General features: G+C 39.9%; 2 protein-coding genes across 3 annotated transcripts in view; one reads left to right on the top strand and one right to left on the bottom strand.

Annotated features, from left to right (window-relative positions):
• The window catches only part of stard4 (StAR-related lipid transfer (START) domain containing 4), a 68,775-nt gene extending 59,114 nt beyond the window's left edge, over positions 1 to 9,661 (top strand). The window contains exons 6-7 of one of the 2 annotated variants that reach the window (XM_059969515.1): positions 2,434 to 2,551; positions 7,129 to 9,661. In XM_059969515.1, coding sequence (XP_059825498.1) covers positions 2,434 to 2,551; positions 7,129 to 7,355 — 345 coding nt within the window. In that variant the 3' untranslated portion in view covers positions 7,356 to 9,661. The remainder of the gene's footprint in view (positions 1 to 2,433; positions 2,552 to 7,128) is intronic. The other variant, XM_059969516.1, reaches the window with a different exon arrangement.
• A 2,886-nt stretch (positions 9,662 to 12,547) lies between these two features.
• camk4 (calcium/calmodulin-dependent protein kinase IV) overlaps positions 12,548 to 26,195 on the bottom strand; it is an 80,468-nt gene continuing 66,820 nt past the window's right edge. The window contains exons 10-11 of the mRNA XM_059969264.1: positions 22,289 to 22,441; positions 12,548 to 12,976 (exon numbers count right to left, since the gene is read on the bottom strand). Coding sequence (XP_059825247.1) covers positions 12,548 to 12,976; positions 22,289 to 22,441 — 582 coding nt within the window. The remainder of the gene's footprint in view (positions 12,977 to 22,288; positions 22,442 to 26,195) is intronic.

Below are 26,195 nucleotides of genomic sequence, written 5' to 3'. Positions count from 1 at the left end.
AAGGATATAGAAGTACACTTAAGAGGAAACAATCAGGAGAGTAAAAAGAGGACATGACTTAGATTTGTTAGATAAGCTAAGGGAGAGTCTTAAGGATTTCTGCAACCATATTAAGAACAAAAGATACTGAGGGCCCCTTAAGAATCGATGTAGAAGTCTATGTGTGGAGCCACAGGGGATGGATGAAGACTTAAATGAATATTTCTCATCTGTAATTACTATGGGAAAAGACCATGGAAGCTAGGGAATTCAGAGAAAAGAATAGTGATGTGTTGAACCATATCCACATTGTAAAAGTGGAGATGCTGGTCATTTTAGGATGTTGGTGAGACCATACATAGTTTTGGTTGCTGAGCTATTGAAAGGATGTCATTATGTTGGGGAGGATGCAGAAAAGATTCACAAGGATGTTGCCAGGACGGAGAACATGAGATATAAGGAAAGACTGGGTAGGTTGGGGCTTTTTTTCCCTGGTGTAAAGGAGGTTGAGGAGTGACATTAAGAGGTGTATAAAATCATGAGGGAGATAAATCAGGTGAATGGTCAGACTTTTACCCAGAATATTGGAGTCTAAGATTAGAGGGCACAGATTTAAGGTGAGGGAGGAAAAATCTGAAGGCAACATGAGGCTTTTTGAACCATGGATGGTAGGTCAGAGCTGCCAGAGGTAGTGACAGAGGTGAGAATTCCAAGATTTAAAAAGGAATTTAGACAGAAGCAGAGATAAGATTGCAATTCCTCATGTATCCCTCCTGCCGTCTGGGAAAAGGGTCTGAAGCATTCAGGCTCTCACGACCAGACTATCTAACAGTTTCTTCCTCCAAGCTATCAGACTCCTCAATACCCGAAGCCTGGACTGACACCTTGCCCTACTGTCCTGTTTATTATTTATTGTAATGCCTGCACTGTTTTTGTGCACTTTATGCAGTCCAGTGTAGGTCTAGTCTAGTGTAGCTTTCTCTGTTTTTTTTATTATGTAGTTCAATCTAGTTTTTAGTACTGTGTCATGTAAACCATGGTCCTGAAAAACATTGTCTCATTTTTACTATGCACTGTACCAGCAGTTATGGTCAAAATGACAATAAAAGTTGACTTGACTTGTCTTGACTTGATACCCAACTCTACCTGTCCCAATCTGTAAATAAATATAAATTGAATGATTGCCAACTTCCTAGAATTAAATATTAAGAGCAAACAGCTTTGCTATTGCTATCTGTCACAAATTTCCTAGGTATTGACCTAATTTGAACTTCTGTTCAGAGTCTGAGGCTGAAGTTGGCTATATATTCATGTTGGTTCTAACCACATATTTGTGATATTCCTAAGACTGCCAACAGCTATGTTCATTTACTTGATCCCATCGCTGAGTCATTTAACTTTTAATCCCTAGACTTAACAATTACAGCTCTGTACTACAGTTATTCCACTTCTAACTACAATAAACTTCCAAAATCCAGCCGCCCTTATTTAAACTTTGAGTCTTAATCATCCACAATCTCTGTGCCTGCTGATATGTATTGCTTCTGAACCAGCATTTTAGTTGGTTTACAAATCTATCTCATGACCATGGCCTTCCCTTTCTGTAATTTCTTCCAGTCCACAGCCCTCCCTCCAAGAACTGTGCACTCCACCCTTCCTGGTTTCATGCATATTCCCAAGTGGTGCACCATTAAATGATCATGCTTTCCACCAAGCTTTGTGATTCTATCCCTAAAACACTCTGCATGTCTCTTCCTTTTCAAAGTACTTCTTAAGACCTGCCTCTTTGATTAGACTTTCATTGCGCCATTTCTTTGTATGGCTTGATACTAAATAGTGGTCCATTTTGTAGAACTGCTGCCTCATTATGCCAGAGGCAAGAATCTCAAACACTTTTTGGGTGTGAATTTTGTTGGACAGCATGTGGATGAAAAAATAGGAATGGGTCAAGAAAAAATCTTTTAGAATATCTTTTTAAAAAGGTTGCAGTGCAGTGGAAAGGAAAATGAAGATTCTCTGACTACAAACTGGATGAAGAATGGGAACCAGGTGAACATAATACTCTAGATGACTGGACAGATGCACTGTAGAAAGATGGTGTGGTTTGAGTGGCATTTGTACATTTTTCCTGTGATCACATGTTCTAGTTTCCTCATGCCAATGAGCAGCAGAATCTGCATGTATGAATGTTGGAGTGGTTAATGAGAATGCACGGAGAATAAAGCATGGGGTTAATGTAGGATAAATGTTAATGGATTGATGATGGTTAACATGGACTAATCAGCTGATGGTTTTGTTTCCGTGTTTTATCACTTACTATGTGACTTGAACTGATTTGAGTTCTGTTCTGTTGTAGGTGTTAACTAAATATGTAATTACTATTCAAAGATACACATAGAAAAAGCGATATTGGAGAAAGCAGCATGTATATTGATACCCAACTATTTTATACAGCAGGGTTGTTGTTTGATGCATTACACTACAGCAGGACAATTATGGAATGTGATTGCCCCAAGAGAATTCATTGACTTCTCCTATACCACAGATTACCAGGATGGGCTGCTGACTTGTGGTAAGCACATGTAGCTAAGTATATAGCCTTCTTTTCTCTCCTTCCTTAATAGGAAATGGATCTTCTGAACTGCTTCTTTCCGTAAATCAACTGAGATAGGGAGTCTGGAAGTTATGGGATTATTGCTAAATAGAAATTATGAAACTATTCCATGTACAACATTGTTTGTAGCTGATTTTGCTGAGATTTTTGTATGCATATGGGAAAAATGACCTCTAGTAGCCCATATTCAGCAGCGGGAGCAGAGCACAGCGACCAGGTTTTTCACAGGTCAGTGACGATTGTTTAAAAGGAGAGCTTCGCGGGTGTTCAGGCCCATTCCAATGGCCCAATCAGTGGTGGGAATGGAACACAGTGAATTAAAAAAAAGTACAGAAGGGAGAAGCAGGGTGACCATTGGTAGGGGTAGGTCTGTGATGAGAATAGCAGTGTCAGGCTTTGGCTCAAAGGAGATGTTGGCTCTGGGTAAGTTTCCATTAAGGTTCCCCCTTTATTTTCCCTCTTACTGTACCTAGTTGTGTGCTCTTTATGTTGGATGATGGAGTCCTGGGAGATCCAGAGTATCCCAGGGAACTACATCTGTGTGAAGTGTATCCTGATGAAGGTCCTTAAAGGCTGTGTTAGGGATCTGGAGCAACAGCTGGTACGGGAGAATTATGAGATAATCAATCAGAGTTACGGGGAAGTAGTCACCCCTAAGTTGCAGGAGGTGAGTAGCTGGGTGATTGCCAGTAGAAAAAGAAATGTGAAAAGGGCTGCTCTGTGCTAACTGCCTGTGGCCATTCTCCTCAAAAATAAGTATAGCGTTTTGGATGCTTCTTCCAGCAGAATGCCATGGAGACCAGGTTACTGGCACTGAACATGGGTCCGTGGTACAGAAGGGGAAGAGGAAGAAGAGAGGAGCAGTAGTGATAGGGGATTCAATAGTTAGAGGCACTGACAGGAGATTCTGTGGATGTGAATGGGACATCTGGATGGTATGTTGCCTCCCAGTTGCCAGGGTCAAGGACATCTCAGATTGCATTCCTAGCATTTTGGAGGGGGAGGGAGAGCAGCCAGATGTCTTAGTACAAAAGACATAGGAAGGAAGAGCAAAGCAGTCCTGAAGAGTGAATTTAGAGAGCCAGGTAGAAAGCTGAGCAGGACCTCAGGGTAGTAATTTCTGGATTGCTACCTGTGCTACATGCCAGTGAGAGTAGAAACAGGATGATTTGGCAGAGAAGTGCGTGGCTGAGAAGCTGGTGCAGGGGGCAGGGCTTCAGGTTCAGGATCTTGGATCTGGGGGAGATATGACCTGAACAAAAGAGACGGGTAGTATCTGAACCTGAAGGGGACCAATATCCTCACAGGCAAGTTTGTTAGAGCTGTTGGGGAGGGTTTAATCTAATTTGGCAGAGGGGTGGGAACCAGAGAAAAGGGACTAAGGATAGGATGGATGGCAAAAAAGCTATGATAGCATGCAGACAGACTGTCAGGAAAGGCAGGCAGATGATAGGACAAAATTGCAGCCAGCAGAGTGAGTATCCGTGCATTAGGGATGCAGAATCAAAAAGGATGGCAAGTACGGTACTCAGTGTTGTATTTCAGTGTACAGAGTATAAGAAATAAGGTGGATGATTCTGTTGGCACTATCAGATTTTCAGGTATGATATTGTGGCCATCACTGAGTCATAGCTGAAGGACGGTTGTAGTTGGGAGCTGAATGTCCAAGATTACACATTGTATCGGACAGATAGGAAGGTAGGCAGAGGGGTATGGTTCTGCTGGTAAAGAATAGCATCAAATCAGCAGAAAGATGTGACATAGGATCGGAAGATATTGAATCCTTTTGGGTTGAGTTAAGGAACTGCAGGGTAAAAAGACCTAATGGTAGTTATTTATAGGCCTCCCAACAGTAGCTGGGATGTGGACCACAGATTACCATGGGAAATAGAAAAGGTGTGTCAAAAGGGCAATGTTATGATAGTCATGGGAGATTTTAACATGCAGATAGAAATAGTACAACCGTAGCTCACGGGGGAAGTCAAATCAAATGTAAAAGCAAAAGGGCACAAAACTAAAATTAGTGGAAGATAGAGGATTGGGAAGCTTTTACAAACCTACAGAGAGCAACTAAAAGAAACATTAGGAGGGAAATGATGAAATATGAAAAGGAAGCTAGCAAACAATATCAAATTGGATAGTAAAAGGTTTTCCAAGTATGTTTTGGAAAAAAAAGAGAAATGAGAATGGATAGAGGACTGCTAGAGAATGAGGTCAGAGAAATAATAATGGAAGCCAAGGAGATGGCTGAACTAATTGAGTATTTTGCATCAGTCTTCATCGTGGAAGACACTAGCAGTGTGGCAGATGTTGAAGGGTGTAAGGGAACAGAAGTGAGTGCAGTTACTGTTACGAGGGAGAAGGTGCTCAAAAAGCTGAACATCCTAAGGGTACGTGAGTCACTTGGACCAGATGAAGTGCACCCTAGGGTTCTGAAAGAGGTATTGGTAGAGATTGTGCAGACATTAGTAATGATCTTTCAAAAATCACTGGACTCTGGCCTGGTGTCAGAAGCAGGAAAATTATAAATGTCACAATACTCTTTAAGAAAGAAGGAAGGCAGCAGAAAGCATACTATAGACCAGTTAGCTTGACCGTTGTGGTTGGGAAGATGTTGGGAGTCAACTGTTAAGGATGAGGTGATGGACTACTTTGTGCCACAGGACAAGATAGAACATGGTTTCCTTAAGGGAAAATCTTGCCTGATGAACCTGTTGGAATTCTTTGAGGAGATTACGAGTAGGATTATAAAGGGGATGTAGTGGATGTTGTATATTTGGATTTTCAGAAGGCCTTTGACAAGGTGTCACACACGAGGCTGCTTGCCAGGTTAAGAGCCCGTGGTATTACAGTAAAGTTACTGTCATGGTTAGAGCATTGGCTGATTGATGGGAGGCACTGAGTGGGAATAAAAATCCTTTTCTGATTGACTGCCAGTGACTAGTGGTGTTCTGCAGGGGTCTGTGTTGTGACCGCTCTTTTTGATGCTGCATATCAGTGATTTAGATGATGGTATAGATGGCTTTGTTGCCAAATTTGCAGATAATACAAAGATTGGTAGAGGGGCAGGAAGTGGCAATTGAAATACAATGTTGGAAAATGCACGGTCATGCACTTTGGTAGTAGAAATAAATGTGCATACTTTAGAAACCAGGAGAAATCCAAAAACCTGAGATGCAAAGGGTCTTGGGAGTCCTTGTGCAAAACAGCATAAAGGTTAACTTGCAAGTAGAGTCTGTGATGAGGAAGGTAAATGCAGTGTTACCATTTCATTTCAAGAGGTCTGGAATACAAGAACAGGGATATGATGCTGAGGCTTTAGAAGGCACTGGTGAGACCTCACCTTGAGTATTGTGAACAGTTTTGGGCTCCTTATCTAAGAAAAAGTGCGCTGGCATTTGAGAGGGTTCAGAGGAGATTCACAAAGATGATTCCAGGAATGCCAGAGTAATGTTTGATAGCTCTAGGTCTATACTCGCTGGAATTTAGAAGGATGAAGGGAGATCTCATTGAAAGCTTTTGAATGTTGAAAGCTCTGGACAGAGTAAATGTCGAAAGGATGTTTCCCATGGTGGGAGAGTCTATGACAAGAGAGCAGAGCCTCTGGATAGAGGGACATCCATTTAAAACAGATGCGGAGAAATTTTTTTAGTCAGAGGGTGGTAAATTTGCAGAATTTGTTACCACAGGCAGCTGTGGTGGCCAGGTCGTTGGGTGTATTTAAGGTAGAGATTGATAGGTTCGTGATTGGACATGGCATCAAAGATTACGGGGACAAGGCCGGGGAGTGGGGGTGAGGAGGGGAAAAAGGGATCAGCTGTGATTGAATGGAGGAGCCATTGGCCTAATTCTGCCCCTATGTCTTGTGTTTTGTATTCATGAAACTATAATACAGAAGGAATATTGTTTCTATTAAATTACTTTGTGTTTCTTGGAAATTGCTTCAGAGGTCTAGATTGTTGATGCATGAGTACAGTAATCATAGCCTCAGGCTAAGCATACAGCCTGAAGAACACAAGAGTTTTACTGTACAAGTTAAGCCTCTTCTCATTTAAAATGTCCTAATTAATAATTGGAACACAGAAAATGCAGGAGGAACCCAGCAGCATCTATGGAAGAGTACAGTTGATGTTTTGGGCCGAGACCCTTCATCAGGACTGGGGATAAAAAGATGGAGTCAGTGTAATACTTGCTCTGAGAAAGTGCTACTCTAACTCCACATCCTTTTTCCCCTCGTGCTGATGAAGGGGCTCAGCCCAAATGTCGACTGTACTCTTTTCCATAGATGCTGCCTGGCCTGCTAAGTTTCTCCAGTATTTTGTTGTGTTGCTTGGATTTCCAGCAGCTGCAGGTTTGCTCTTGTTTGTAATTAATAATAATTGTAATTGGTATTTTATTCAATTTAAAGCCATAAATAAAACTACATTGTAAAAATTATTTCCTTCTACTACAAAAGGTTTAGTTATTTTGGGGAGGAATTATTCAAATTATCTAGTTGTATTAAAGCATAACCTTTTTTCATTAATCCATCACAGGAGTCAGTGTTGAATATGGGGAGAGACAAGAGAGGTTTGTTCGTGGATTTAATCACCCATGTGGATGGTTTTGCATTCCTATGAAGAGTGACTCTGACCACAGCCTCTTAACTGGTTTCATTCAGACTGACCTACGTGGAATGCTGCCACAAACATTGGTGGATTCTGCAATGGGAAATTCATTAGTCAATTTCTATAATGACCTCCGGAAGGCTTTACAAACTTAAGCTTTACTTAAGATTTTAAAAATACTTATTTTCTAATTATTTATGCAATCATCCTACTATGTTACAGAGCTCAGGTTGGTAATAAGTGCAATATTTGTTGGCAGTGGCCAGTCTTATTGCGTTTCCTCATTTAATGTTTGAGCTGTATGTACAAATAAAATAATACAACTTCAATGGAGCCATTAGAAATATTTACGGGTAATAGATTTTAACTTTAAACTTGATATTCTGCATTCAAATATCATAATCTGTTGAAAAATTTAACTATGGTAGTTTTAACAAATCAGGAAGATTTGTTTAGATTGCAGATTGAAGACTGAATGTTTCCATAAGGTACAGTTCTAGAACATTTATAAAAATGGCACAATATGGTTTTATTTGGAGCCAATGGGAGCATATTTTTAATGAATGGACTATATCTTGCAAATTCCATGTGTAAATATAATTCTCATACTTTTGGTGAAAATGTGCATATAAACACTGTACAATTCCTGCGATTGTATGTAAAGCATCGACTTAACTAGTTGATTTCCCTGGTGGCTTTAAGCTTCTAAATCAGATCCACTTCTGGAAGAGGTGGGGTTTTGGATTCTGGCACAAAGTCAGAAAGAAGTTTGGGTATCCTACTTTGAAATTGTAGGAGAGGATACCCAAGGAAAGAAATGGATCACTGGCAAACCCCACCTCCATCAAATACTCAGCTTAGAAAACATCTGCAAAATGCTGAGAAATCTGATCCATTGGTATCGGTGTTAATTTATCTGGCAGACTCTTCATTATGACTGGGAACACATAAGTGGAGAGTTTTTTTTTGAAGTTCAAGTTTAAAGTAAATTTATTATCAAAGTACATACCGTATGTGTCACCATATGCAACCCAGAAATTCTTTTTCCTGTGGGCATAGTAAGTCCAATTACCATAATAGAATCAAAGAAAAACTGCACTGCTGAAATGACAAACTGTGCAGATATAAAAAATAATTAAAATAATAAAGATTGAGAATGTGAGATGATGAGTCCTTGAAAGTCAGTCCATAGGTTGAGAGAACAGTTCAGTGCTGGGGCAAGTGAAGTTGTCCCCTCTGGTTCAAGTGTGTGATGGTTGAAAGGTAATAATTGTTCTTGAACCTGCTGGTATGAGCCTTGATATTCCTGTACCATGTTCTGATGGCAGATTTGGGAAGAAACATAGCCTGAGTGGTGGTATCCTCGATGCTAGACGCTGCTTTTCTGTGACAGTGCTCTGTGTAGGTGTGCTCAGTGGTGGGGAGAGCTCCACCATGTGGTCTGGGCTGTATTCACTATTTTTTAATATAGATTTTTCTGTTCAAGGACATTGCTGATTCCATAACAGGTTGATGTAGCCAGTCAATATACTCTTCACCACACTTCTATAAAAATTTGACAGTTTTAGATGTCATGCTGAATTTTTGCAAGCTTCTAAGACATACTGCCGTGCCTTCTTTGTAATTACACTTATGGGCCGGTCCCAGGGCAGGTCCTCTGAAATGATAACACCAAGAAATTTAAAGTTGCTGATCCTCTCTGCCACTGAGAACTGGCTCACAGACCTCTGGTTTCCTGCTGAAGGAGTTTAAATTTTTTTGTTATTCACAGTCTAGTGCTATAATGATGACATCAAATGTGTGTTAAATGAAGAGCATTTTGAATTATATTTGAAGAAATAAGTGGGTAATGATTAATGCCTTTGGTTACTTCTGCAAGGGCTTCCAGATTTGATTTCTAGAAGTTTCAGAATATTTATTTCTTCCCACATTTGAGAACTTACAAATTTTATTTAAGCACAAGCAAGTATTCTGAGTGAAAAACAGACTACTGGAGGAGCTCAGTGGATTAGGCAGCATCCTTGGAGGAAAAGTCAACATTTCAGCTTGAGACTACAGAAAGATTGTCAGTATAGTAAAAGTTGCAAATATTTTGCTCTAGATAATTCTATTTCTAGGTTTTGAATTGGAAGAAATATACCAATACCTGACTATAGGCAAGGAAGAGTAGAACTACGCAACAGGTTGGTTCATTTCCAAAATGAAGATTTGACTATTGCTTTGCTTGTTTTTTTGCAATTTTCCTTGTATTTCAGTGTTTAGGACTAATGCATGTTGACAAGATTGTTTTTTAAAGAATATGTATTTAACATAGGTTCTATAAATTATTACTACAAAAAGAAATTGACCATATTCTCAGGAGTTAATTGTAAATGTAAACATTATTGCATAAAGCTCTTCTGTGCAGTGTGTAATGTTTTGTGCACTACCCAAGGAATTAAATCTGTAAACATGAACAGTTTGTAACTGCCTCTGGGTTGTTCTTGCATGCAGTTTGTCATATGTGGACTAAATCTTTTGTATGCTAAAGATTTGATAAAAGATAAATCTTTTGAAAGCTGTTAAGTGGCGCATGTTTTACGAATTACTTGATTGAATAACCAGTAATTCTGAACCTCTATACATTTTAATCTCTGGGACTCTCTAGAAAGTCCAGTGTGTGTTTTCTATAATGTGAGTTTTTGTTTTATCAAGTACTTGACATTCCCTGTCAAATATGCTATCATCTTCCTTACCTCCAAACACCCACCTGACTTTCCTATACTTGCAACCTTCCTTTCCTCTCAAGTCCTTCAATATGTTATCAGCTTTATTTCTGTTCACCTCACACCACAATTTGAAGCCTTTATCCAAGATTACTAAACAAGTAAAAAGATTCCCCTCTGTGTGTATTCTTTGTGGAAATTCTGTTTAGAAATCATTCAATATAGTTGCCATCCTCCAGCAGTGGACAGAAAATATCTAATTGTAGCCTCCTTCTGCCCACGTAACTATTTTTGGAATTCCCCTGCCCAACGATATATTCTGGCCTTCCCAGTCCTCATCGACACACTTTCCCTCTGCCACATGGTTTTGACTGTTGGCCTTCATCCCTGGCTGCTTGCTATATTATTCAACAAACACACCAACCAATCCTTCAGCAACACCACTTGCAAAGCGATGCCATCCGTACACAATTAATTTGCATCTTTGCTGGCCATAGTCTCACCCTCTGCCTGTATGTTGTCAGGCATTTGCTTTCTGACATCTGATATTGAATGGGTTGCATCTTGCTTCAGGCTGAGCTGAATTAGGTACTATAGGGGTAAGAATACTGAGTGATAGGAACTGGTAAATCAATATGTGGATGGTCAAATGTGGTAACAAAACTGCAGACAAAGCCTAGAGGTAGAGACAGGAAATACAACAGCTATGTCATCCAAGGTTCGGGAGATTCATTCATTATGTTATAACATGTAACCATTCCTGTAATCAAAATTGGATTTGCTGTTATAACTAGTGGACAATCATTTTACTCTGTAATCAGGACCTAGTCCAATACTTAATGAAGCCACCATTCTCTTATCAAAATGTAGTTTTACTGGTAATCTCAACAACTGAGAATGTACACACCCCATTTTATGGCATCCAAAGACTCAAATTCCTCAGACAAAATTCTTCCTCGTATCACTATAATTATGTGATTCTTTAAAAACTGGACTATGCCATTAACCCTTAATTCTCCCAATTTAACTTGGATTCAATAAGATCATCTCCCTTGAAAGTTTCAGAGAGCATGGGTCCAATCTATTCAATGCCATCAATTTGGTGAATCATCTTAGCATTGCCTGTAAGATGCTAAGCCCAATATATTTATCTCTAGAAAAAGAGACTAGAACTGTACGGAGTACTCCACGTGGAGTCACAACCTTGACATGTGCAGCTGCTGTGTTACTTTACACTGTTATACTATGTTCCCCAAACTACACCAACTTCAAATTACGTAAAGTCTTTAGGACTAGTGTGAGAAGTGGGTGGCAGCAGCTCTCTCCTGTGTACTTTTCATGGCTTTCTGATGACATACACACTTCTTTAAAATGGTTTGACTTTGGAAAATGAGGTTTGATTGAAGGTGTTTGAGTTAATCTGTTCCATGCTGCTTTATTGAGTGAAACTGTTGAGTTCCAGCAATCAGTCTTCCTAAAGACTCATTTCATTCAAAACATGCCTTGTATTTTCTCTCTCTAGCTCTATGATTAGATTGTGAAAACGGCTTGATTGGTTAGCTGCATTTATTATTATTGATGACATGCTTGTATTTTTAAAAATATTTCATTACACTGTTTCAGATAACGTGCACAGCATTGCTCCATTTGAAAATACTGATAAACCTTTAGTATATAGATCATAAGCATAAGAAATTTCATGACATATTTCCAGTTGCAATTTAAATTCAATCAACATTAATGTTTTCATAAGTGAAAGTCAGCAATACATTAAGAAATAGTAAACATTTAAAAATATTAATAATTAAACTTAGGCAAAAAAAACCCTGAAATAAATTTAGCTTTTTTTCAGAATAAATATAAACATGCATTTTGCACATTATATATGTAATGGTCATTATTCCAAACAATCTGGGCTTTAATTCATTATAATTCAGAGCTATTGGAACCAATATTTAAAGCAATGAAAAAAGCTGCATTGGCCATTTAAAATTTTTTGTTTTTGCTATAGCTAAACTTGTACTGAATTGAGTTAGAATATAGAGTGATGCACTTCATAAAGTCTCATCAAATATGAATGGGGTAGGTCAAGGACCGGAACTAATGGGCAAATGTGTGGTTTTTAAATCTTATTAATAAAAGTATAAAAACATTATAGAACCACATCTGAAAAACACTATATTCATTCAACTCAAGTTTGTATGTTCATAACTTAGACATACATTTAGATGAAACGTTAAAGTTAAAAAATGCAGGCTGACTGTACTACATATATTTTCAGCAAAACTTCAGTCAATGTTAACTGTAAATAACACTCTGCACTGTCCAAGCTATTCCGTATTCTGGTGTTTTAATGAAGAACCTGCATGCAAGTAAATGCAGTGGAACTTTTCAACATTATCAACTTGCACATCAGTATGCTGCACAATTAAACCAACATGAAAATTAAGCCACATCATTAGCTTCCCATGCACAGCAAACATTTCAAATAACTGCTTTTCAAAAGATGAGTTTCATGTTGTTTATAATACGCTTCCTATGATGAGTTTACCGTCATCCTTTATGTTACCACATTGTTTAGCATGGTCCTGTTCTTGTAACATTTCCTATAGAAATGATAGGCCAATACATTTCTGCTCAACTTACAGTGTATTAACTTCACCAGCACTCATTTCATTGGCAACAACACGACCAACAGTGAATTCACCAGGACTGCTGTCATGAATGTTAACTTCTCCAGTGCTAACATCATCAGTGCCAGCTTCAGCATTACTATCAGCTGACACTTCATCAGTGGTTACTTCAGCTGTACCAACATTACTAAGATTGTCACCGCCAGTGACTGCTATAACATCACTTACTATACCAGTGCTAACATCACCAGCGATTACACCACTTCTGCTGTCGCCAGCAGTGCTTTGATTACTTTCTGTCTTTTTTTGTGAATCTTCATTTTGTACTGCTTCACCCTGCTGGTAAGTTGAGCTACTGAGTTCGGTGCTGCTATCTTGAATGTTGGTGTGACTAGTACTTCCAAGGCGACTAGATGCCACAACAGCTTTTACTGCAGCCTGTTGAGTGCAAAGAAAGAAGTTTCTGTTGTGCCACTGAAAACATGTTAAATGTACAACACCAGATGTTATCCCAGAATTAAAATAATTAACATGTACATTTGGAAATTCAAGTTAATTAACCATTAACATTATCTAAAGAGACACACCCACTTTTTACAGAGAAACAACTGGAAATTTCTAACTTGCAGTACCATCATCCTTTTAACTCACATTTCAAATGCATAGTTAAATGCATGTAGGAAATTACCAAGCTCAAATTTGCTGAGTGAAGACTCACCAGTGATGCTCCTTATTTCAGTTGATAAGTTGGGGGCAGAAAAATATACCCACCAAATCACTGAGTAAAAACAGCTCTTTGAATAGTAATATTTCTGACTTCTGAGGGATTCAAAAACTGTTAATGGTGAAACTGGAACTTAAAAATATTTTGAAATTATTAGTTCTTAAAAATGTTTGAAGTAATTTTATTGCATTAACCTTTTTGCACTGAAATTAATGGGGTCACAGATCCTGCACCAAATCCAACCCATGAGCAAATTTCACAGAATGCTTGCAGGAGAATCTCAGCCAGTTTGAGCTACTGCAGCTGATGGCTCTTTACACTCTGATGTGGAGGAAGTCCTTAACTCGTTTACACTTACTGTACATAGCTAATTTTCTGCATTTCAACACAGATCTAACTACATTTATCATCAAGGTTTGTTCCACTAAATGAACTCAAGGATTATAACAGGAGTACATTCAAAATACAAAAAAAAGCATAGCTGAAATGATATAAACAAATTAGATAGTCATATAACAACAGTATTTGATGATAACATTTCCAGAGTATCTTGATTAAAGAATATAATTGAAACAACCTTCTTAAACTGTGTTTCAAGACTGAGGACAATTTGTTTCCACTCTGGTTAGACCAATATGAGAACTGCAGGTTTTTTTGGGGCGAGGAGAATGGGTAATTTGTGAGGTGGGGCTCGCCTTCTGTCCCACTCACAACCTTGTGCAGGATTTCTGTGTGCTCTGGTAAATGGCCATGATGTTCTCAGTAACATTCTGAAAGCTGCTTCCCCATTTTCAGTGGTCATGGAATAAGCAGGAATTTTGCATTTCTTTACGGAGTCTACGAAATAAACCCATTCAAATTTTTGAGGGCATAACATCCTGCAAAGAAATCTCAAAGCCTGCATCTGGGTTTAACAAATGAACATTTTGTTTTTAAAGCTCCTCTCCGGTGTTTCAAAACATTAAACAAATTGATGGTGAAGAAAGCTGTTTGGTCCATGTCCACACTGGACAAAAAGAGGGATATTTACCCACTTCTTAGCTTTTCATACCTTCACTTCATTTTCAGATAGCTGCAGGCAGCCATTATCATTTGGGTGAGAATTTTTTCTCTAATTCTCTATTAATAAATCTACCAATTAACTTAATGTTATGTTCTCCAGTTATCACCCCCTTTGCCAAGAGAATAAATATTTCTTGTCCATCCTGTCAAAGCCTTTCATATCCTAATAGACTTCACTACTAGATGCAAGGAAGAACCTAGTACAACACCCTATAGAATCAATTCATGTAACTTTCCAATCTAGAAAACTCTCATTCTTTATATTATTTTCTCCCACTGAACCTCTGTTAATCCATCTTGCCACTTCCAATAGAGTTCATGGTTTCTTATCCTTCTTGACAACCTGTTATGTGAGACTGCCAAATCCACTTAGATCCAATATGGTACATTCAAATACCTACCTTGTTTCCTCCTCAAAAAAGTCAATTATTATGTCAGACATGACCTTCCCTCCTGCTAGATTTACAAACTTGTTCTCCATTCCAAGTTGACAATACGGTACTGTGCAAAAGTCTTAGGTATATAGCTAGGGTGCCTAAGATACTGTTTGTCCTCATGTTAGCAGATGGAGTATAATGATATGAGGTTACCACTTTGGTGGAAAGATTGGAAAAACAAATAATTATGGACCAAGATATGAATCTCCTATTACATGAAACAAAAACAGAAGCAATGAAGAAGGTTAATAGAATGTTAGCTTTTTTTGAAAGGGGTATGCAGTATTAAAGTATGAAGGTTTTAATGCAAATTCAGAGTGCTAGCCAAACGGCCATAAGTAGTATATAAGGTTTTAGTCTTCATATTTATGGAGTGATGTACTTGCTTTGGAAACACTTCACAGAGGTTCCCTATGTTGATTTATAGATTGAAAGGGCTAATACATTAAGAAAGGTTGAGTAATTTAGGTCTGTATCTCATGATGTTCGGAAGAACAACAGATTATTGAAATTTATAATATCCTGAGGGGAGAATGACAACATGGATGTTCAAGTGGTACTGCTCCTAGAGGTGCTCTCTAGAAACAAGGAATACAGTTTCAGAATAAATAGTCACCCATTTAAGAAGGGGGTTGAAAAGGATTCCCCTCCCCTTGAGTGTTGTAAATCTCTGGCATTCTCTACCAAAACAGTTGTGGAGGTGGAGTCAGTGAATCTATTCATTATGGAGAATGACATACATTTAAACTTACAAGGGAGACAAGGGGTGAGAGCAAAAAACTGGTATTGAAGTTTAGACTGAATCAGCCATGAATGGTGGAGTAGGGTTGAATGTCAATTGACTTGCTTCTGATTTAAATAGAAATTTCAATAATTCCTCATGTATACTCTTTATTCTGATACTATCTCAGTAATGTTACAGTTGTTAAAATTCCCCTACCATAACTGATTTGCTACTTTTGTGCTTCTAGCAAGATTAAAATTTTAGTCAATCCATTGACTCACAGGTACCTGAATTACACCTCTTCCCACTGTGTTACTTGTAAAATTCTATCCCTTTCTCTCAATTCCTCTGTCTCCAGTGCATCTTCTCTCAGGATGAGGCCTTTCATTCCAGAACTAAGGAGATGTCCTCTTCCTTGAAATAAAGGGGCTCCCCTTCCTCCACTATCAACGCCACCCTCAACCACACCTCTTCCATTTCACGCAAGTCTAACCTCACCTCACCAGGGATAAGGTTCCTCTTGTCCTCACCTACCACCCCAACAGCCTCCGCATCCAGCACATAATTCTGCGTAACTTCCGTCATCTCCAACAGGATCCCACCACCAAGCACTTCTTTCCCTACCTCCCCTTGCTGCTTTCCACAGGGATTGCTCCCTATGCGACTCACTTGTCCATTCATCCCTCCCCACTGACCTCCTTCCTACCACTTATCCTTGCAAGTGGAACAAGTACTACACCTACCCCTACACCTCCTCCCTCACTATCATTCAGGTGCCCAAACAGTCCTTCCAGGTGAGGCGACACTTCATCTACTGTATCCAGTGCCTCTGATGTGGCCTCCTATATATCGGTGAGAGTCAACATAGATTGGGAGACCGCTTCACCGAGCACCTCCACTCTGTCCGCCAGAAGAAGCAGAATCTCCCAGTGCCTACCCATTTGAATTCCACTTCCTATTCCCATTCCGACTTGTCAGTCCATGGCCTCTATTGCCACAATGATGCCACACTCAGGCTGGGGGAGCAACACTTTATATTCCATCTGGGTAGCCTCCAACCTGATGACATGGGCCTCGATTTCTCAAACTTCCAGTAATAGCCCCACCCCTTCTGCCTCACAGTCTGAATATAAAACTTGACATAGCCCAAAGATTAGTCTGCATGGAAGGGAAATGGAAAGGTTTCCACTCAAACTCTCTCAAGTGATCAGAATTTTGGATCAAGTATAAATGACAGAAACTAAACAAAGCACTTTTGAAACCTATCCTAAATTCCTTTTATCCCTTTCTGTTGGTTTGATAATTCACTCCCTTCACCACTGATAAACAATAATTGCCAAATAAATGATTTATAGGTTCAAAGGTTACTTTGGCAGCATCACCTTGATCAATGCCATCCACTATTAAGAAGTCAAATGCAACAAATACACAGGAATGCAATGAATACAAGGCTTGACACTGACACCCACAGAGAATTTAGAAAGTAATTATTTTCGTAAACTGAGTCATTAAGCAAGATTGTTTTAACAGCTTCAAAAAGAAAACACTAATCCTGACATGTGCTTTATGTGATATTCCTGTCACTCACTTCCACACCATGATTTCATTAGTCATAGAGAAATACAGTACACAAACAGGCCCTTTGGCCCATCTAGTCCATGTCAAAACCATATAAACTGCCTACTCTCAATGACCTGTACCAGGCCCATAGCCTTCCATATCCCTGTACCTATCGAAATTTCTCTTAAATGTTTAAATCAAGCTTGCATGAACCACTTGTGCTAGCAGCTCATTCCACACTCTCATGACCCTCTGAATACAAAATGTTTCCCCTCACTTCTCACCCTTAAGCCGTGACCTCTGGTTGTAGTCCCACCCAATGCCAGTGGAAAAAGCTGCTTCCATTTACCCTATCTATACCCTTCATAACTTTGTATACCTCTTTCAAATCTCCTCTCAATCTTCTACATTGTAAAGACATCCTAACCTATTCAATCTTTCCTTATAACTTAGGTCCTCCAGACCCAGCAACATCCTTATAAATCTTATCTGCACTCCTACAACCCTGTTTACATCTCTCCTGTAGGTAGGTGACCAAAACTACACACAATACTCCAAATTAGGCCTCACCAACATCTTATACATCTTCAACATCCCATCTTCTAATTTTATTTTCATAACTCATTACACTGATTTACAAAGGTTAATGTGCTAAAGCTTTCTTTATGACTCTATCTACCTGTGATGCTGCTTTCAATGAATTATGTACCTGTATTCCCAGATCCCTTTGTTCTACCGCATACCTCAGTGCAAAACCTTGCACTTGTCTGCATTAAATTCCACTTACCATTTTTTCAGCCCAGTTTTCCAGCTGATGCAGATCCCTCTGCAAGCCTTGATAACCTTGTCTACTACACCCCCAATCTCAGTGTCATCCACAAATTTGTTGATCCAGTTAATTACATTATCAAAGATCATTGATATAGATGACAAACAACAATGGACCCAGTACCGATCCCTGTGGCACATCACTAGTCTAGTCAGAGAGGAATTCTTCTACTACAAAGCCAATGTCTTAGCAATCTTGAATGCCAAGTGATTGAACCTTCTTGAGCAGCCTCTCATGTGGAACCTTGTCAAATGTCTTACTAGAGTCCATGTAGACAACATCCACTGTCTTGCCTTCGTCCACTTTTCTCGTAACTTCCTTGAAAAACTCTAGACATGATGTACCACACAAAAGGCCACGATGACTATCCTTAATCAGCCAATGTCTATCCAAATACTTATATATCCGGTCCCTCAGAATAACTTCCAATAAATTTCCCACAACTGATGTCAGACTCACTGGCCTATAATTTCCTGATTTCTATTTGGAGCCTTTTTTAAACAGCAGAACAACACTGGCTAACCTCAATCCTCTGGTGCCTCTTCTGTTACTAAGGATGATTTAAAAATCTCTGCTATGGCCCCAGCAATTTCTGCACTTTCTTCCCATAGGGTTTGAGAGAACACCTTGTCAGGCCCTGGGGATTTATCCACACTGATTTGCTTCAGGGTAGCAAACACTTCCTCTGTAAGCTGTACAGGGTTCATGAAGTTGTTGCTGCTTTGCCTCACTTCTATAGACTCTGTTTCCACCTCCCGATTAAATACAGATGCAAAGAATGCATTTAAGATCTTCCCCATCTGTTTTAGCTCCACAAATGGATTACTATTCTGATCTTCCAGAAGACCAACTTTGTCCTTAGCAATCCTTTTGCTCTTAACATACCTGTAGAATCCCTTAGGATTCTCCTTCACCTTATCTGCTACAGCAACTTCATGCTTTCTTTTAGCCTTCCTGATATTTTTCGTAAGTGTTCTCTTGCATTTTTTACACTCCATAAGCACTTCATTTGTTCCTACTTACATATAACTGCTATGTACCTCCTTTATGCTCTTAACCAGGGCTTCAATATGTCTTGAAAACCAAGATTCCATACACTTGATATCTTTACCTTTTATTCTGACAGGCACATACAAGCTTTGTACTCTCAACTTTTCATTTTTGAAGCTCTTCCACTTTCCAAGTACATCTTTGGCAGAAAATAGCCTGTCCCAATCCACACTTGCTAGATAATTTCTGATACCATCAAAATTGACCTTTGTCCAATTTAGAATTTCCAACCGTGGACCAGACCTATCTCTTTGCATATTTATTTTGAAACCAACGGCATTGAGGTCACTGGATGCAAAACATACCCCTACGCAAACTTACGTCATCTACCCTACCTTATCCCCTAATTGCCTTATTTCCTAATCCAGTATTGCAATGCTCTCTGATTGGGACTTCTACGTATTGAAGAAGGAAACTTTCCTGAACACATTTGACAAACTCCATCCCTTCTAGTTCTTTTACAGTTTGGGATTCCCAGTCAATATGTGGAAAGTAAAAAATTCAGTTACTATAATAACTGTATGTTTCTCGCAACAGTCTGTGATCTCTTCACAAATTTGTTCTTCTGAATCCCTCAGACTGTTGGGTGGTCTGTAATATAGCCCCAATAACGTGGTCATAACTTTCTTATTCCTCAGTTCCACCCATAACACCTCACTAGTTCAGTTCTCCAGTGTTCTGACAGAGCACTGCCGTGACATTTTCCCTGACTAGTAATGCCACCCTTTCTCATTTAAACTCTCCCATTCTGTCAATTCTAAACAACAGAACCCCAGAGAATGGAGCTGTTAGTTTTGCCCCTCCTGCAACCAAGTCTCACTAATGGCTCCATCATCATAATTCCAGGTGTTAATCCATGCCCCGAGGTCATCTGCCTTTCCTACAATACTTCTTGCATTGAAATATACGGAGCTCAGGACACAAGTCACACCGTGCTCAACCTTTTGATTCCTGATTTTGTTTGAGTCTTACCAACATCTGCCTCCGCAACCTCTCCACTTACTGTTCTGGCACTCTGGTTCCCATCCCCAGATGAGAACTAAACTAACTCTAGTTTAAATCAGACTGTGCAGCATTAACAAATCTTCCTGCTAGGATATTAGTCCCCCTCTAGTTCAGGTACAAACCTTTCCTTATGTACAGGTCTCACCTTCTCTAGAAGAGAGCCCAATGATCCAAAAATCTTATGCCCTCCCTCCTACACCAACTCCTTAGCCCCGTATTAAACTGTATAATCATCCTAGCTGTGGCCTCACTAGCACATGGCATTGGTAGCAATCCTGAGATCACAACCCTGGAGGTCCTGCCCTTTCAATTGCCACCTAACTCCCTATGCAGCACCTTGTCACTCGTCCTACCCATGTCATTGGTACCTACATGAACCACAACCTCTGGCTGTTCACCCTCCCATTAAGAATGATGAAGACAATTCCCCTAACACATGTACCTGTCCATTCCCCTAACACATCTCCCATCACCACAGCTTCCCTTCTGAGTCACAGAACCAGACTCAGTGCCAGAGATCCAACCACTGTGATTTTCCTCTGTTAGGTCCAACCCCCGTCCCCTCCAACAGTATCCAAAGTGATATACCCATTGTTGAGAGGGAAGGCCACAGGAATACTCTAAATGGCTTTTTAACCCCTTTTCTCTTCCTGACTGTCACTCAGTTTCCTGTGTCCTGCAGCTTGGGTGTAACTACCTCTCTGTATATCCTATTTATCACCCCTTCAGCCTCCTGAATGATACGGAGTTCATCCAGTTCCAGCTCCAACTCCTCAACACGGATTGTTAAAAGCTGCAGCTGGATGCACTTCTCGCAGCTGTAGTCATCGGGGGCACTAGAGGTCTCCCTGCCTTCCCACATCCCACAAGAGGAGCATTCCACTATCCTGTCTGGCATCCCTACTGTCCTAGCTGAACAGATATAAAGAAGGGTATTGAAAATAAAACTTAACCTAGAGCCCTTTCTTTGCTTTCTCTGACTGAAGCCTCGAAGACCTAAAGTTTCAAAATCACCACTCTGACTCTGTCCACTGAGATGACAGAAGCTGCGCTTGCCCCTTCCTTCCTTCAATTTGCTCTTGCTGATCAATCTCAGATGTAGACTGGTTGCTGGTCAAAGGTCTATTATGCTGCCACGATCCAGTGCCACCTTTTTTCTTTTACTCGGGCAGTGGACCTGAGTGAAATCCTGACCTCTCAAACTTCTGATGTCCGGATTAGTCACTAGTCAAAGCTCTATAGAAAGAATCTTTTTTCAAAACTCTTTGCTGTCACATCCTTATTTTCTCCAGCACACATTAACCACCTTTTCAACCCAACTACCTTTGCAAACAGCCCCAATTCAGCATCATTGATTGATACCTCAATTTCAAAAATCTCCTTTGAGGGTTAACTATTTCTGTGCTGTTGCAGTGTGAAACTTTGTTGCAATTATTTCATTTTTCTATGTAGACTCTACATTTAAACACTCACTGCTGCAAATTAAACTATTACTGATATGGCTTGACATATTGAAGTATGGTTAAGAGGATGTGAATCGTCTGTACATGACAGGACCTGAATACAGAATATTACATAATTCAGAACCTTGCCACTATTTTTAATACCCAGTTCAAAATACCCAAATGAATTTATAATAGGCTTTCTCATTAGAATGCTGCTCATGAAATTCCATGTCAATAGCATTGGAGAAGGTAGTGTAGAGCTGGTGCCTTACTGTTAAAATTGGGAAGTTGAGCTTATTTGGAGCTTAAGAGTACAGTAACCGTATGTGAGTGTTTCGTGAAGGGAATTCTTATATGGAATCTGTGAACTATATGGCACTGAAAGCAAAAAAAGAACTGGAAAGTGGAGTGCTAATAGTGCAGAAAAAACAATTTGTACATATCTTAACACAGTAGCACCCATTTCCAATGAAAGTCCAGCACACTGGGTAATTGGATCAAGTGCTATTCATCTTCATTTGTGTAACTTACATCTTTCTTTAAAAGAGCAGATCGTGTTTAGTGATGCAGTTAGAAAGAACTTAGTCCTCACATTTGACAAAGGATATTCTGAAGTTTTGAATATTAAATTTGAAAATACACTGAAAAGTGATTGCAAAGATACAGCACAATTTTAGCACTTAAACTTTACTGCATCTCTCAATACTGAAACTTACATAGAAAAGAATTTAGGATGTATATTGTATACATTTCTCTGATATTAAATGTACAGCTTGAACTTGTTGAAGCATTCATGATATATGAATAATTATAAAGTTTCATTAACTTTCAAGAAAAAACTGAAGAAAAATGAACAACAGCGGTTAACACAAAACTAAAATTCTGTAAACACTTTAGTATTTATTGAAACTTACTTTTAGTTTGCGGCGGGCATTAAATTCCTGAAGTTTCTTTTGCGCATTGTTCATGTGCACAAAATTTGCAGCTTTTCCTGTTACCCATTGATGCTGTAGTGCCTGATAAGTAGTGAGTCGCTTCTTGGGGTCCAAAAGAATCAGCTTTCTAACCTAAAAAACAATGTTTCAAATAAAACAAAAGGCTTACTTAAAGAATATCATACTATGAATAAACTCTTCTCAGGCTTCCAGCCAGGTACAGGTATCGATTTTAACTGACGTTTCGATAAGAAATTCTGCCAACTTTATCAGGGATGATACCTGGGCATAGCTAGTCCACTGGTATTTATATCCCCATCATCCATCCCTCCTGATTGGTTAGTCCTAATCAAATCAGGTTTCTGCAGCCCTACCTTGTTTACAATCGAATTCCAGTTCTTACTTAGAGCAAGACGTCCGTCTTGGTTAGAACTTTTTTCCTCTAGTTTTATTTCAAGGGCTTCATTCACCAGGCAATCCCAAAAGCCACTGGTGTGACACAGTAGTTTTATGCTGTTGAAGTCAATCCTGCGGCCATTGCGAATACAATGTTCTGCTACTGCTATTTTCTCCAGGTAACCCAAATGGATAAACTTCCTGTGCTCCTTGATACGGGTTTCCATCGCGCGTCCCGTCTGGCCGCTATTTGCTGCTCCGCATTCACAGGGATTCCTGTAAACACCAGGCATCCCGAGTTCTAGGTCATCTTTGATCTGTACAAGCTGTGACCTGAGCTTCCTTATGAGTTTGTGGATAGTATTAATGGGAATTAATGATAATTAATTTCCTGGAAAAAACAGGAAACTTAACAATAAGGAGGATCCCATCGCTACCACCTGTTTTTTCTATATTTCCACAGTTTCTGGAAGGATAACCAGGATTCTGAAGAAATACCGGATTAATGCCATCCACAAACCCATAAGGAAGCTCAAATCACAGCTTATGCCAGACAGGACACACCATGGAGACTTTCAACTAGTTTGGGGTACCAAGACAAATCAGCGGTACCAGAACTCTGCATCGGCAATGGCAATAGGATTGACTTCAACGACTGAAAGCTACTGTGCCATGGTAATGGCTTTTGGGACTCTGTGCTGAAGGAAGCCATTTGTATCAGTTTTCACTGTGAAAGAGACTAACGGTACACCAGGTGTTGAAGGGTGTGAAGGAAGAGAAGCGAGTGCAGTTACTATTACGAGAGAAAAGACCCAAGGACCCAAGCTGAAAGACCCAAGGATAGTAGATAAGTCACCCAGACCAGATGAACTACAGCCTAGGGTTCTGAAAGAGGTAGTGGTAGAGATAGTGGAGGCATTAGTAATCATTGGACTCTGGCATGGTTCTGGAGGACTGAAAACTTGCAAATATCACTCCACTCTAAAACCATAAGATTTAGGAGCAGAATTAGGCCATTTGGCTCATTGAGTCTGCTCTGCCATTCAATCATGGCTGATTATTTTTCCCCTCCTCAGACCCACTCTTTAGCCTTCTTCCTGTAACCTTTGATGCCATGTCCAATCAAGGAACTATCAAGCTCTGCCTTAAATACCCCCAATGACCTGGCCTCCACAGCTGCCTGTGGTAATAAATTTCACAAATTCACCATGCTCTGGCTAAAGAAACTTCTCACCATCTCTGTTTAAATGGATGATCCTCTATCCTGGGGTTGTGCCCGCTTGTCCTAGACACCACCACCATGGGAAACATCCTTTCCACATCTACTCCATCTAGGTCTTTCAACATTGGAAAGGTTTCAGTGAGATTCCCCCTCATCGTTCTAAATTCCAATGAGTACAGACCCAGAACTATCAAATGTTCCTTATATGATAACCCATTAATTCCAGGAACCATCCTTGTGAACCTCCTCAGAACCCTCTCCAACGCAAGCACGTCTTTTCTCAGAAGAGGTAACCAAAACTGTTCACAATACTCAAGGTGAGGCCTCACCACTATCTTATAAAGCCGCAACATCACATCCCTGCTCCTGTACTCCAGACCTCTTGAAATGAATGCTAATATCACATTTGCCTTTCTCACCACTGACTCTACCTGCAAGTTAACCTATATGCTGTTCTGCACAAAGACCCCAAGTCCTTTTGCATCTCAGATTTTTGCACTTCTCCCAGTTTAGAAAATAGTCTGCACATTTATTTCTACTACCAAAGTGCATGGCCATGCATTTTCTAACATTGTCTTTCGTTTGCCACTTTCTTGTTCTTTCTCCTAATCTGGTAAGTCCTTCTGCAGCCTACCTGTTTCCTCAACACTACCTGCCCCTCCATCAATCTTCTTATCATCTGCAAACTTGGAAACAAAGCCACCTGTTCCATCATCTAAACCATTGATATACAGCATAAAAAGAAGCAGTCCCAACACCAACCCCTGCCGATACCACTAGTCACTGGCAGCCAACCAGAAAAGGATCCTTTTATTCCCACATTAAGAAAGGAGGGAGGCAGCAGAAAGGAAATTATAGACCAGTTAGCCTGACCTCAGTGGTTGGGAAGATGTTGGAGCATATTGTTAAGGATGAGGTTATGGAGTACTTGGTAACACAGGACAAGATAGGTCAAAGTCAGCATGATTTCCTTAAGCAAAAACCTTGCCTGACGACTTTGTTGGAATTCTTTGAGGAGGTTACAAGTAGGATAGATAAAGGGGATTCAGAAGGCCTTTAACATACAAGTCTGCTTATCAAGTTAAGAGCCCATGATATTACAGGAAAGTTGCTAGTATGGTAGAGCACTGATTGATTGGTAGGAGGTAATGAGTGGGAATAATAGGATCCTTTTCTGGTTGGCTGGGGAGTGGGGCAGAGGAGGGGAGAGAAGGATCAGCCATGATTGAATAGCAGTGCAGACTCCTCTATCTTATTATGGTTTTATGGTCTAAGTAAAAGTAGAGGAAAAGAATTTTAACAAAGATGAAGGTCTCGCTCTAAGTAAGAACTGGAATTCAATTGTAAACAAGGTGGGAAAGCAGAAACCTGATTGGATGAGGACTAACAAATCAGGATGGATGGATGACGAGGGTATAAATACCACCCGAGTAGACATGCCCAGGCATCATCCCTGATGAAGATGGCACAGTTGTCATTGATTCGTTGGCTAAAGTTGATATCCGTACCCGGCTGGAAGCCCAAGAAGAATTTATTTGTCACATACACCAAGAAAGCACAAGATCCTTCTTAATCCTTCTTAGTATTTTCTGCAGTAACTATAAAATAAGGTGGATTTGTTCGGGGACTTCAATTAAAAAAAAACACATGCTTGAAAATTTCCATGCACCTGTCACAATCTGGTCTCTGCCAACATAACTGAGAGCTCCCATTTTGAAAAGAACACTCAGTATGGGAAAACTGACTGTGCAATCATGAGATTTGAAAAGCTTCCATAAGCAAGCCTGAAACTTATGCCCTTACTGCAGAGTAGCTACTTGCCATATGTCACCTTCACCAGGCAGGGGGAATTGCGATAATGCCTGACAGAATGGGAGAAACAGCCCAAAGGCAGATCAGAGGGGAGTCCAACACAAGGGAGAGATGATACAGCAGTGGGTAGGTACAGCATCAAAGGAAATGTGGCCCCAGCTGATTTCAAACCGCACAGTTTGGGAAGGCTTAACTGTTCATATACCAGTGTGAACATCACATTAGAGATAAGTTGGATTAAAGTAAACCAACAGACTCTGGCCGCTTCAAAAAATTGCTAAGAAAATCAACAGAGAGTATAAAGCAGGCTAAAGTAATGGACAGGAAGCTTCCGGTCCTGCAAGCCCTCACATTAGATGATATGGATGTCTGCACTGACTCTACATCCTTAAATTTCCACCAATCAGTCCTCATCTCACACTGTTGTATTGCAGGAAATCCATCTACCAATGCACA

The sequence above is a fragment of the Hypanus sabinus genome, chromosome 5 (genome assembly GCF_030144855.1).
Source record: "Hypanus sabinus isolate sHypSab1 chromosome 5, sHypSab1.hap1, whole genome shotgun sequence".
Taxonomy (NCBI): Eukaryota; Metazoa; Chordata; class Chondrichthyes; order Myliobatiformes; family Dasyatidae; genus Hypanus; species Hypanus sabinus.
Note: the sequence above shows the minus strand (reverse complement) of the source record. Positions and strands in the feature narration are given on the sequence as shown.